The sequence below is a fragment of the Perna viridis genome, chromosome 2, assembly GCF_037379345.1.
Source record: "Perna viridis isolate PV_CMFRI_1.1 ecotype Kerala chromosome 2, ASM3737934v1, whole genome shotgun sequence".
Taxonomy (NCBI): Eukaryota; Metazoa; Mollusca; class Bivalvia; order Mytilida; family Mytilidae; genus Perna; species Perna viridis.
The window spans coordinates 51,037,012-51,049,944 of NC_142446.1; the positions used below are offsets into that span (position 1 = coordinate 51,037,012).

Here is a 12,933-nt window from a genome sequence, read left to right on the forward strand (position 1 = left end):
CGTCAATAGCTCATACGGACCTTCTGTCCAGGTTAGCTTAAAAGTTGAGTGTACATGTATATTTCGTTGTATAAAATCTGTATTGTTTACATGCAGGCATTAATTGTCTCCACGCGGCCCATTAACAGAAAAAATGATCTTTTAGTACATTAATCTTTTATTAATTCCATTTTCATAAAAATGTTTTACAACCACGGTACCACTATGAAATGTTATTTAAATTCTAGATTTCTTAGCTTAACATCCATACACAAATTTATATAAAAAAAGAAACTTCATTAGTTTACAGATTTACATTAATCAAGAATAAAAAGATTCGTCTAGCACAGCAAGATAGGACCACAACCAGTTCAACTCGACTACATTACCGTAGATTTTTTACACACTAAACATAAGGGCTTACAGTTCATTATGGACACAATATTGCACAATATTTTGAAATTCAATCAAGTATATACGTGGAATCATTTTGTACATCATTATCACAGTGAATGATAGGGTGAATTTGATAGCAGACTCCAGTTATCACACGAAAACCAAGTGTCAACGGGCTACGACGACAATGCTGACAACACATGAACGCACTTTTGTTTGCAACCGTGTAAAAACTATTAAAATCCTTCGACTTGTAACATCCCAAACTCGCAAAAGAGAGGAGAATGGAATTTTACCACCCTCCCAAACCTCTTTCACAATAGGTGGGAGGAGACAAACAAGGTATAGGGAATGTACCTTCCTAGGAAGTAGCTGATCCCAAAATATGATCCCTGATCTATAAAATAAGGTATGAAGTTTACCATTGATGTTCTGTTTGATATCAAAATTTTCTCAATATCTTACTTGATAGGACCAAAAAACTATAAGCCTTGTTTCCTGGTACCAGCAAAAAAAAAATGGAGTAGATAAGTAGGGAAATTACTTGAATTTTAAAAAATATTTTACATTGTGTAACTAAAGAAACAATCTAGACTTTTAATGGTGGTTGAGCCAAAACTGCCTTAGAATAGAATGTTTAGGATAGGTGCAAACATTAGGGTAAGTAGGCTAGCAAGAAATTTTTGGCCCTATAAAGATTCATTGTAATCTCATGTACCTTATGACAAGCTATAATTCTCCTTTCTACCGTGCTGTGGAAGTGTACTAGCATTCAGTAAAATCAATGAAAAATTTCTTTAAAAAAATGTGATAACAACAGTTGTGACCTTAAAACAATTCATGGAACAGCAAATACCATAAAAATGTATCTTAAAATCAAGCTGGATATTGTAACAACTTCATTTCCACTAAAATCTGTCTAAACCGAACCCTGAATAATGTCAAAACCTGTTTATACCAGACACTTTTTAAAGTCCTGTTAAATCAATTCAAATGTATTTTGCACCTTGGTAAACTGAATACCTGTCTAATGTGATCCATCTCTGGGTTCACTTTAGACAAGTTTCACTGTATCTCTTGATTTCATGTTACCTTTCAAACATGTTTTCCTTATAGAAAACTACTGAAAGGGTCATATTTGTAAATATATCAGATTTGTTATACAAAATGTTAACTCATTGATCATACTTGTTTTATGCTGTGCTTGGTACAAGCTTTGATGTATTATATTCAGCTGGTTCAATAACACACCTCAAGAAAAAAAAAAAGTTTTTATTTTTTTTTCTTTATATTTACAGTAAATAACATTGTTATCTTCAGGAAATAGAATTGGCCTTCCCTTGACTGAATGACCATTACCTGGTAATTAACCAGACAATTTACAAAGAGATTTAGATTTTCTATCAGACACAGACTTTAATACCTGTAAATTGAAGTTTAGATCTCCTTGTTGAAAGTTAACTAAACTACCTGAGGCATTTCAAGACTAACTCTATTAACTGAAATTAACTCTTTTACCCACTGTAGCACTTTTTAAACGGAAGTACTTGAAATAGACAGTATACTATCCCTGAGACCATTTTCAATGTGCATTAAGTTATTTGTCAGTGAGCAAATCAAGAATCATGTAAGATATGAGGTTATATGCAGTTATTTTTCTACAAAGCATTTTTTAAAAGACCTTCACCTATCTGTCTTTTTGTAAAGTTAATAAAGAACACATAAGCAGTTATACATATTATAATTTGGCAGGCAAAGTACTGTACTTGCATTGTATTACTGAGTAAACTATATTATAAAACAACTAAAAGACCAAGTCTGATTACATATTATAAAATTGCTCCACAAAGCAAAGCTTGATATGACCCCAAATGTCTACTTAACCAAAAACAGTTTGGGCAAGTATTGAAACACCATTTCCATGACTTTTATTGTAAACATTTGACACAAGGTAAGAGTTTGACCCTTTTTGGCCCATAATTCCTAAATGGCTCTAGTCACAACCTCTAATATCAATATCTTCTGGTGTGAGGTACATGTACTCAGTAGAATTTCAGAGATACATTTCTTTTTACTAAAGTTATAAAAAAAATCCTGATTTCTCACCCTTTTGAGGCCTCAAATTCTCTATTGGCTCAGGTCAACCCCACTCTCTTTTTTGAGGTACAGTACCTTCTATTACAACTAAAAAGAGATCCATTCACATATTATTTGGGCATCGGGAAAATGCTTGTTTCTGGTCCCTTCTTGGCCTCTTATTACAAACTGGTTTAAGTCATAGTCCTCAAAATTATCCAAACCTTTGGTGGTATTGCACCTTGTGGTAAAAAAAAGAAGAACTAATTACTTATAGTCATCAAAGCTATTCTCAGGACATTAGTCTATGAAATTGGAACCAGCCCACCAGCCAATGCTTAAAAAAATAGTGGCAAGCTTGCAAAAAATTTTATTCCAAGCCTATGTATCCTATATAAAATTCTTTTAAGATTAAGGATAGAGGATTGTCTGAAATTAAGACGGCAAAAACTGAGAAATCGGGAAAATGCTTCTTTCTGCCCCATCATTCCTTAATGGTTCAAGTCTTAAATCCAAATTTCAATCAAAGCCTTATCTTTGCGGAATATAATATTGTGGAGCAATATCACAGACATCCATATGCTTTTATTAGAGTTATATAGTTAAAATTCTATGAAATGCTTGTTTTTGACCATTTTCTGGCCTTAATTCCAAAACTGTTGGGGTCACAACCTCAAAAGTCAATACCAATCTTTTTGTAGTTTGAAACCTTGTTATAAAATTTTATATTGATCAACAACTAATATTCGTGCTATCTCATGAAATCCTAGTGTCAAATAATCTCAACACTGATGACTAAGGCAGTGCCTTACCATTATTAGACCACAATTTTTTGTGGTTATATGAATGTTCTTGATAGAATTAAATTCATATTTAAATTAAAAACTATATTCAGGTTTATCGCTGTTGTATTATGCTTTGAACAACAATACATGTAATAAGCTTAAAAATTTCTACCACATAATCAAGGTTTTTGTCACCTAGATTGCAAAATTTGAGAGATTAAAAAGCCGATGCTAAGTTTCCACTCCTTTTACAAAACCTGCATTTTACCCGACAATTTTGAATTACCAAAGTTCAATTATTCTTCCCACTGCCAACAGGGGTTAGGCCTGAATTCTTAACGCATGGCTCCATGTATGACTCTAAAACTGGGAAAGCATGAAATTTTGATACCCACAAACACTTTACTGCCATACTTCGCTTGGCCTTTTCAATTCAATTTATGCCCCTTTAACCTGAAATCCTATATCGGCTCCTGGAAGTGGCACTTTTTTGCAAAAAGAGTAATAAAATCACATATAGTACAAGACATAACATATAATAATAATAATAATAATAATAATAATAATAATAATAAAAAGTACCCAGGCACCATGTGATTAATAAAAGGAAGAAAGTATTGGTCGAATACATTTTACATGTGTTCCATTATGCAGTGATAGCAGTGCCAGCTTTAACATGGGGAGTGTTGCGTATTTGAAGTCAAGTTAGAAAAGTATGTGTCTCTCAAATGGTGATTCTCTGGATTTTCTAGAACAGTTTGTAAAAATTCCCTAGAGTCCTTTTTCAGTACATCAAGCTCACTTTGTAACTGTTTATTCTTTTTTAACAACTCAGCAGTTTTCATTGTAATGTCCATAAGTCCTGATACTTTCAATGCCTCTGCCGTTCTGTTATAGCGTTTGGCCTTTAATCCGTCTGTCGGAGATTTCATGTCCATTCCTGCAGTGTATTTGTCCATACTGTCTTCTGACCTTTTTTCCATTTTTTCTGGCGTACAGTCAAAGTTATCAAGCTGTTGATATGAATGTTTCCTCTGATTAGTTGGTTGTTGGTTAAGGGTTTGTTCGCTGTAATAATTGGTGTTCGTAACACTTACAATACAACTACTACTTAGAGGTGAAGAAAGTCCTTGTTGATCCATTGTTGGAAAAAACTTGTTGGAAGTAACACCACCTGTTCTCCAAGGTTTAGATGCCAGCTGGGCTCTAATTAAACTGTGATTATTAGCGACGAAAGTTTCCTGAAACAGTAAAGATCAACAGAACATATAAGGAATGATTTATCACGTTTATTCGGCCTGTAAAGAAATAATCAACATCACATGGTGCACATCTGTGAAGCAGTTGATTTTCAAGTATGCACCACAGGTATAGCTGTTATTACCAATAGACAGAAAAATATACATAGTATCAAAATTCATAGGGTAGATTATCAAAAAAGATTGATGACATCACAGTCACAATACAAAATTCAGTTATTTTTCCTGTAACAGCAACTACTGCATAGTTACTTGTCTCAGAAAAAAAAATACTTCCCACATCTTTTGTAAAACCCCTTAATTTAGATTATTTCCCTTTAGAGTGCTCCCACAGTAACTATATTCCTTCATGCACAATTGCATATGTTCCCTAACCTGCCTGAAAATTTCATCAAAATCCTATGAGCAGTTTTGGAGGAGTTGCACTTACAAAAAATGGGGATAGACAAACAGAAAGACACAGGGTACTTCCTATATACCTCAGAACTTTCTTTGCTGGGATGGGGTCAGAAAGACACAGGGTAATTCCTATATACCTCAGAACTTTCTTTGCTGGAAGGGGGTATCATAATAATAATTACAAGAAGAAACATGCAGAAACTAAGTCCCCAAACATTCTTGGGGGGACTTAATTAACTGTGTGATCCACATTAACTTCTTGTGGGATACATAAAAAATTCAAATAATTTTATCCAAGCTCATTAATCAGAATTTAATGACAACCTTTTTACACAGTTATGTAACATTCATTTTGTGGAGTTTCATTAACCATATATTTCCTGAAATGTTGATACAAAAACAACCTTGAACTAAAACCATACAAATCTGTATTTCCATATATCTTCATAAATTACAGTTTGGTTTTGACCTTGAATGATGACATTTAGTAGTTGTCTATAAACACTTGAGGTAGATACAACTAACACCTATATTTCAAATCTAACACACACAGTTTGATACAATACTTAAGTCCCAATAAGCCATAATTTTTCAATTTTTGCCCAAACATAAGTTCCTGACAATATACACACCTCCATATGGTAATGCAACACCTGATTAAGTTTTATAATAATCCTGCAAGTTGTAGAGGAGGACTTGTATACAACACAACAGACCAACTTTTGCTGAAAAATGTACAACTTGCAGGATTTTTAAGTTCCAACATCCGTCACCTGTATTATTTTTTACAAACATATGCACATAACCATACAGTAATCTAACACTCCATTAAGTTTAATAACAATCCTGCAAGTCATTAAGGAGGAGTTGTGGACAATGCATGAGAACAAGTTTTGCTGAAAAACAGCCATCATCTCTACAATTTTTTGTCCAAACATAAATTTCTGACAGTATGCACATATCAAATAGATACATGTATATAACATACCACAAAGTTTCATCACAATGTTCCATGCTGCTTAAAAAATACTTCTGACAGAAGGACAGACAGATGGAGAGACAAACAGGATGAACCTTACATACTGTTTGGAGGGGGAAAAAGCCCCTGACTGAGTTTGTAAACATGCACAATTTTACAATCCACCCTTATACATATGCTTAATGATATCTACTTTAAAAAAATGCTTGAGCTTTTTAAGATACAGGTTAAAGTGTAAAATCAATAATACAGGCAAGAAAAGTTTAAAATATAACATCAGATTTATATGTGAAGATAGAAATAATCACTAATATCTCAGTCAGCTCTTTGTTCTGTCTATCTGTGATGTCAAGGAGTAATCAAGGGAACCAAGATTCTTGCGGAAATCAAAGGAATATAATCAAGGGATAAAGACCAGACATGGAAAACAAACAAACACAACAAAAAACATTAAGTAACTAAAATCATACGTACAAAGAAACAAAAGTAAATGAGTAACTCAGACTCCACTAAAAACTGGGAGCATGAACCAGGTGCATTGGTAAAGTAATCAAGGGAACCAAGGTTATAACGGTATGAAAGAATGAAAGAATGTAATCCAGGGAAAAGACAAGACATGGAATACAGACATACACAACAAAGAACATAAAGTACAAAGTAACAAAAGAAAATGAGCATTAACTCATACTTCACTAAAAACTGGGAGCATGGACAAGGTGCACTGGTAGGGTAAGCATCCTCTGCTTTTCCAGAAACACCTGCCAAGTTGCTCATAAAAAGTCAAGTCTGGAGTAGATAAAAGGGGAAAGGAAAACTATGACAGGCCTGTCAATTCTCATGCATTATGCGTAAAACTCGTATATTTTTTGTTTTTTTGCCTTTGATCTTTCAAACTTTTGCCTAATCTCACACAAGATTTATTTCAATCAAGACAGGTCACTGTTAAGACTTGAACATCAAGTAGAAAAAACAAGAATTTAAATCATGAAGAAATAAAATAATAGAGATATATAGTAAGGATAATAATGTACTGGAAGTCTGAATTACTTACCTAATTGATACATGTAACTTGATTATGGTGGAAGAATCTCAACCACATCCATACACTTTATACAGTGCAACCTATCCAATCCAAAACCTGAATAATCTGACAACCTGTCTAAACCACACACTTTTTAAAGAGTAATCAAGGGAACCAAGGTTATAGCGGTAATCAAAAGAATGCAATCCAGAGACAAAAACCAGACATGGAATAGAGACATAAACAACAAAGAACATAAAGTAACAAAAATCATACATACAAAGTAACAAAAGCAAATGAGCAACTCCGACTCCACTAAAAACTGGGAGCATGGACCAGGTGCACCGGTAGGGTCACTGTATATCAAATTAAATATATTTTAAACCTTGCAAGTTGATAAACAAAACAACTGTGTATATTTAAAAACCGAACTAATTCTAAAATCTGTAAGGGTTTAAACAGATCTGGCTGTACTAAGGAAGTTTTCTTGATAGTCCAAACAGACCTGTTTATACTACTTGATGACAATCCATATTTATTACAGTATTCTATGGTAATGACCCGTAAAATCCTGAACTATCTGAAATTTTAATAAACGTAATATGGAGATATTCACAATCTGCAGAGAGTAGTTTGCAGTCAAAATTCATAGAAAATATGGAAAATCTCTGTCTAAATAATAGATATAAAAGGTGTGCTTGCCTATCTGGCAATTTCGTAATTTATTGAAGTCTCTCTATACATGGAATATTTCTATTACCATTTCCCTAAAAACATTTGCCTGGCAATTTTATTTACTATGAAAGTACCATTATTCATGGTGTTTTATTTTTTGTTTGGAACAACTGGAACATCAGTTAAAAAAAAAACAGCTAAAAAAAACCAAAAAAAAACAGATGTGTATGAGCAATGATGACGACAATGACCAGGAAGTGTCATATCATTATAAACCACAATATGTTAGCTTCTATTCTATGACATCACAAAAATACATAAATAATGCCTTACTTTCATAAATTTAAAGATAGCTATGAATAAAATCTTTGAAAATAATTTTTCCTACAATGTACATGTAAATGTCATTATATTTTTGTATTTGTCTACGTGTTGTTCCCTCCAATATTTGATTGTATCAAAAATAAACTAATGTTTTGCATTAAGTCTTAGGTATGAAATGTTCAGAAGCAGAAAGAGAGAAAAAAATGTTCCACAGACCACAGCTTGATATGACTTCTAAGGTTCAATTCTTAAGAGCTGAGGTAAGTATGAACAGTACATTCAAACGTTATAAAGCTATGAACTTGTTGTTGAGTAAATATTTGAGAGAGGCTAGAGGTCAGAGGTTTCTGACACGGAATTAATGTGGACAAAGAATTTAAATTAAAAAATACCAATCATTTAAATTTGTAATAGACAATGATAATGAACTTGAGAAAAGAGTTAAAATCCAAATTCTAAAGACATAATTTAAACACAAATACATTGATCAACCTCACAAACACCACTGCTTCAATTGGAGTAAAATGTAAAGTTCAAGACCCTTAAATTGAATTGTGTCCCTTTGGAGGCCTTTCCAACATTCCTATATAAAGTATTAGTAAAGTTTTGTTCTAAAATGGTTAGCCCTTTATTCTTTAATTATTAGAGTCATTACCCCAAAAATCAAAGCAAAACCTACTCTGAGGTGCAATAACGTAGACATACATGCAATGCAATCAAGTTATTATCTGGAAACAAGAACATTTGAATACTTTATTTTTCTTATCTTCCATTCCTTTAATTCCTATAAGACCCATAACACTCAAAATCAATTCCTTTTTGTGGTATGAAACTTAAAATCTAATGCAAAGAACTTTTAGAATTTTTCTTCATACCAGTAGTCATTTAAAAAAAGATTCATAGAAATATACTTAAGTTATTGTCTGAAATTATAAAAATATTTTTTGTGGTCTCTAGTTTCTAAATGGTTAGGGTCATCACCAAAAAAATCAATAACAACTTTTGCTTTGTGGTATTAAAGCCATGTGATACAATTTAAAGAGACCTACTGTTCAGAAAAAGAATTTTTTGGCCTTTTTTGCCCCTTATTTTTCAATGGTTTGGGTCACAACCTCCAGAATCAAACCCAAACCTTTCTCTTATGGTATAGAACCTTGGTATATCTCCAAAGAGAAAAAAGCAATTCAAGGCACTATTCTGAAACCAAATCTAAAGAGACAGTAATGAAAAAATTGTCCTCATTAACACTATATGGAAGCATTTTTTTTATCTTATCAAAACATTAAATTTAAAAACAAACAGGGACAATTCTAAATATGTTCCTCCACCTAGTGCACACAAAGTTATTCTTCATGAAGAAAGAGCAAAATAGAAAGCTGAGTAGTTCTAATACTAATCTAATCTAATATTTGGTACAATCTCATATATATAAATATTTTTTACTTTATACCCTGCCACACAAAGTGGCGAGGTATTATGTGATATTCTCTGAAAATATGTTTGTCTACAGTTGGTATATCAAAACCATAATTATATAGGTTAACTATAAGTAAACAAAATAAAACATAAACATACCAGTACACATTAATTTTGCACAAAACAAAAACAAAACCTACCCAGTAAATGTAAACATTTAGTAAAATCCAAGAACACTACAAAAGTGTATACAAAAATCCACTAAAGACTTGAATACGAAAATCAAATGACATTTCGAATACTTAACAGTTCTTTCCATACACATATCTATTTATATATAGAAGAGAAAACCAATATTTACCTTTTGAGGTCTGTTGCTGGCACATGTAACAACATCTGACTTGTCTACGAGATAAAATAAGACTTATAATTAGCCCAATCAAGGAGAAAACTAATCAATAACCTCACGGAATCTTGTCCTGTTCAAATCCATCATTGAAAAAAGGTGTTTATAATGGATTTTGTAACAGAAAACTCACAAACTCACAGAGACTGCTTTCATTCTTAAAAATTGATTTTTATACACTTTAAAAATAAGCTAATATTTGCTAAAAAATAATCTAGTTTAAATATTTTTGTTTAAATGTATGAATTTGCTCTAAGTTAGACCAAAAGGAAAAATATGTCTGTTAAGGGTTTCACACATTTAAAAAATAGGAGAAGTAGGTAGATATATCTCTTTTTAACAATTTTTTTTTTACCTTGAGTTAAAGGGAAAGAAGCCTAAAGTTTATCAGAGCTTCTGCCAAAATACCCATTAAAATGCTAAGGTAGGCACTTAAAACTAGGGTAGGTAAAGGAAACCATAAACACACATACTTTCATTTGGCCTTAAAATAAGATAAACAGTCATTTAGCTGATACATTATAAGGCCACACTTAAAAATATCTGTTTTCTATATAAGTTCCAATGATGAAAAAAAAAATTAGGTTAGCAGATAGGTATATATTTTTCCCTCCCAAATCATTCAAAGTAAGAATTTTAATTGTCAAAAGATTATCATAAAGATGTGTATTACAGTCAAATTGTAATTACTAAGAATTTTTATTGTATATGTGGTAAAAGTGACAGCTATCAATTAGACCAAAATGGTTTTTGAAGTGACAAAAAAATTACAAAAAAAAATATGGAAAGAAAAAAGATAAATAAAAAAAAAAAAAGGAAAAAAAACTCAAAATATTTCCACCAATCATAATTTCCTAATAGGAGGTTTTTGATGGGTTTGTTGGGCTATGGCAAACTATCTACCTTTAAAGTATAGCCTGGTGTTACTAGGTTATACACAGAGGCATGACTACATCAAGTAATAGATAAATCTATGGACCACATTTTACTTGTATACAAATTTATAATAAGTAGCATTCATTTATAAAGATGAAAACACATAAAAAAAAAATCAAAGAAATCTGCCACCAAATCAGCTTAAAAATGTGTCAAAGACAGAAATGGCCAAGTTGCCGTAAAGTCAGTAAAGTAGAAGTGTGATAGACCTGAAATCACATCCCACGATATGTGACCCCATACTGAAGTATCAAGTAGCTGTGATTTATAGTTGCTGAGAAAAATGCTATGGTAATTATTTCCCCGCCTGCTTGCTGTTTTAAATATAGACCTTTTCATGTTAACTGCAGGTTAGTTGATAATGCTTAATATTACCTTGCAGAAGTATATCTAACAAATGCTCAATGACTGTCCCACAGTTAACATTAAAAGGTCTATCATGTCCTCTGTTTGAAAACAATGAATTACTAATTCCCCTTATGAGTTTGTGAGCACTGTTTGTCCAAATTCTATATTAACCTTATGAAGATGTGATTTCAACATCTCATTTACAATTCAAAGAAACTGATTGGAATATCTAACATTGTTAAAATAACAAAAGTTTCATCTAATACACTATACACATGTGGCTAGATGAACAAATGCAAGGCATAGTAAAACTAAAATACATAAAACAACATACATCACTAAAAATGTCTATTGTAAATCACAGGTAAACACTTTAGGCCAGGAAAACAAATGTCTGTTTAAGGTAACCCCACTTATCCCATTTTTTTTACCTACCTTAGCGCATTTTATTGGTATTTCTTTTTTGAAATGCAGCTAAAATAACATTTTTTTCGTTGAGTACTATTTAAATTAAGAAATCCCCCTACAAGTGTCTATGTAAAATAATATTAAAAAACGAAAGGATTTTACCTTCCTATCTACCATATTTTTCATCAAATGTAATGGTCGCGGAAGGTTGTCAAAGCCAAAGGGTGGTGTTGGGAATGGGCTCTAAATATCATTTTAAATGCCCCTTTCAGCGTGAGACTCAAAGAGCCTCTGACAACTTAAGTCCAACTCCAACCTTCACAACAGGTTCACCAACTGGTGGACCTGGTCTGGCCGTTTCGACTGACCGGAGAAGGGGCAAAGGCGAGTCACTGGCGCCTTAAAACCAGATAGCCTCGGGTAGATGGGGCTCATAAACCTTGGAGGGTAGTCCATCTAAGAGAAGGAAAACTCTGATCTAAAACCTCCGCTGCCTTGCAGCTACACCCTTCGACAGGGAAAGGCTTCAGGAGACAACCTCGAGGAAAATCCAGAACTAGGAATCTGTAACTTCCTTCCTGTACTTCTAGGATCAAAACTTCTTTTCAGAAGCTAAAGGTGAGGTAACCCAAAAAGAAAACCTAGAGTGCTGAAGACGGAGGTGTTGGGCAATATATGACACTCTAACAGACCACAACACCATGCACAAACAGCCAAAATGACACTTGAAACCATGAACAAATGATTTGGTGCTCACCCTGTGAGGACCCACCAGGCAGGTGCAGTGCTGAGCTCTCTGTCTCGAAGGATCCCAACCAATGCTACTGGAGGTACCTTAGTTTCGTCTTGTGGAGTCGGGGGACAAACAAGGAGAGGTAATGACCATAGAAAGATCAAACTGAAAAGAAAAGAGCAACCACATATTAACATCGTGCAGTGGAATGCAGAAGGGGTATCAAACAAGTGAGAAGAACTTCAACACTTTCTTCATGAAAACAATGTGAACATCTGCTGTATTGAAGAAACACATCTCCAAGATGACAAACCTTTTAAGATCAGAGGATACCAAGTCTTCAGGAGTGATAGAAATGAAAGAAAGAAAGGTGGTGTAATGACTCTTGTAAGAAACAACATTAATGACTTGGAGACAAAGAAGTTTATGGAGGAAGCAGAATACACTGAAATCAAAACAACTATTGGGAAAAGCTCATATAACATTGTTAACTTCTACTGTCCCAATGATAAGAAACTGTCACTAGACACCATACAAATACCAGACAGTTCATTCCTCATAGTAGGTGATCTCAACAGCCAATCACAAAGTTGGGGATATAATACCATGGACAAAAGAGGGGAGACCATAGAAGACTGGCAGGATGAAAACCACCTTATCCTTGTCAACGATGCCGCTGACGCATCTACCATTTTATTCTCGACGGTGGCATACAACCACCACACCAGATCTAGCTTTCTGTACTGACAATATACACCAAAAAATCAGTAAGAAGGTATGTGACCAGCTAGGA

General features: G+C 33.3%; 1 protein-coding gene across 5 annotated transcripts in view; it reads right to left on the bottom strand.

Moving 5' to 3' along the window:
- Positions 1-1,632: 1,632 nt before the first annotated feature.
- LOC148625672 (uncharacterized) overlaps positions 1,633-12,933 on the bottom strand; it is a 32,010-nt gene continuing 20,709 nt past the window's right edge. For all 5 annotated transcript variants that reach the window (XM_088569342.1, XM_088569338.1, XM_088569343.1 and 2 more), the window contains 2 exons: positions 9,671-9,714; positions 1,633-4,477 (listed from right to left, as the gene is read on the bottom strand). In XM_088569342.1, coding sequence (XP_088425468.1) covers positions 3,908-4,477; positions 9,671-9,714 — 614 coding nt within the window. In that variant the 3' untranslated portion in view covers positions 1,633-3,907. The remainder of the gene's footprint in view (positions 4,478-9,670; positions 9,715-12,933) is intronic.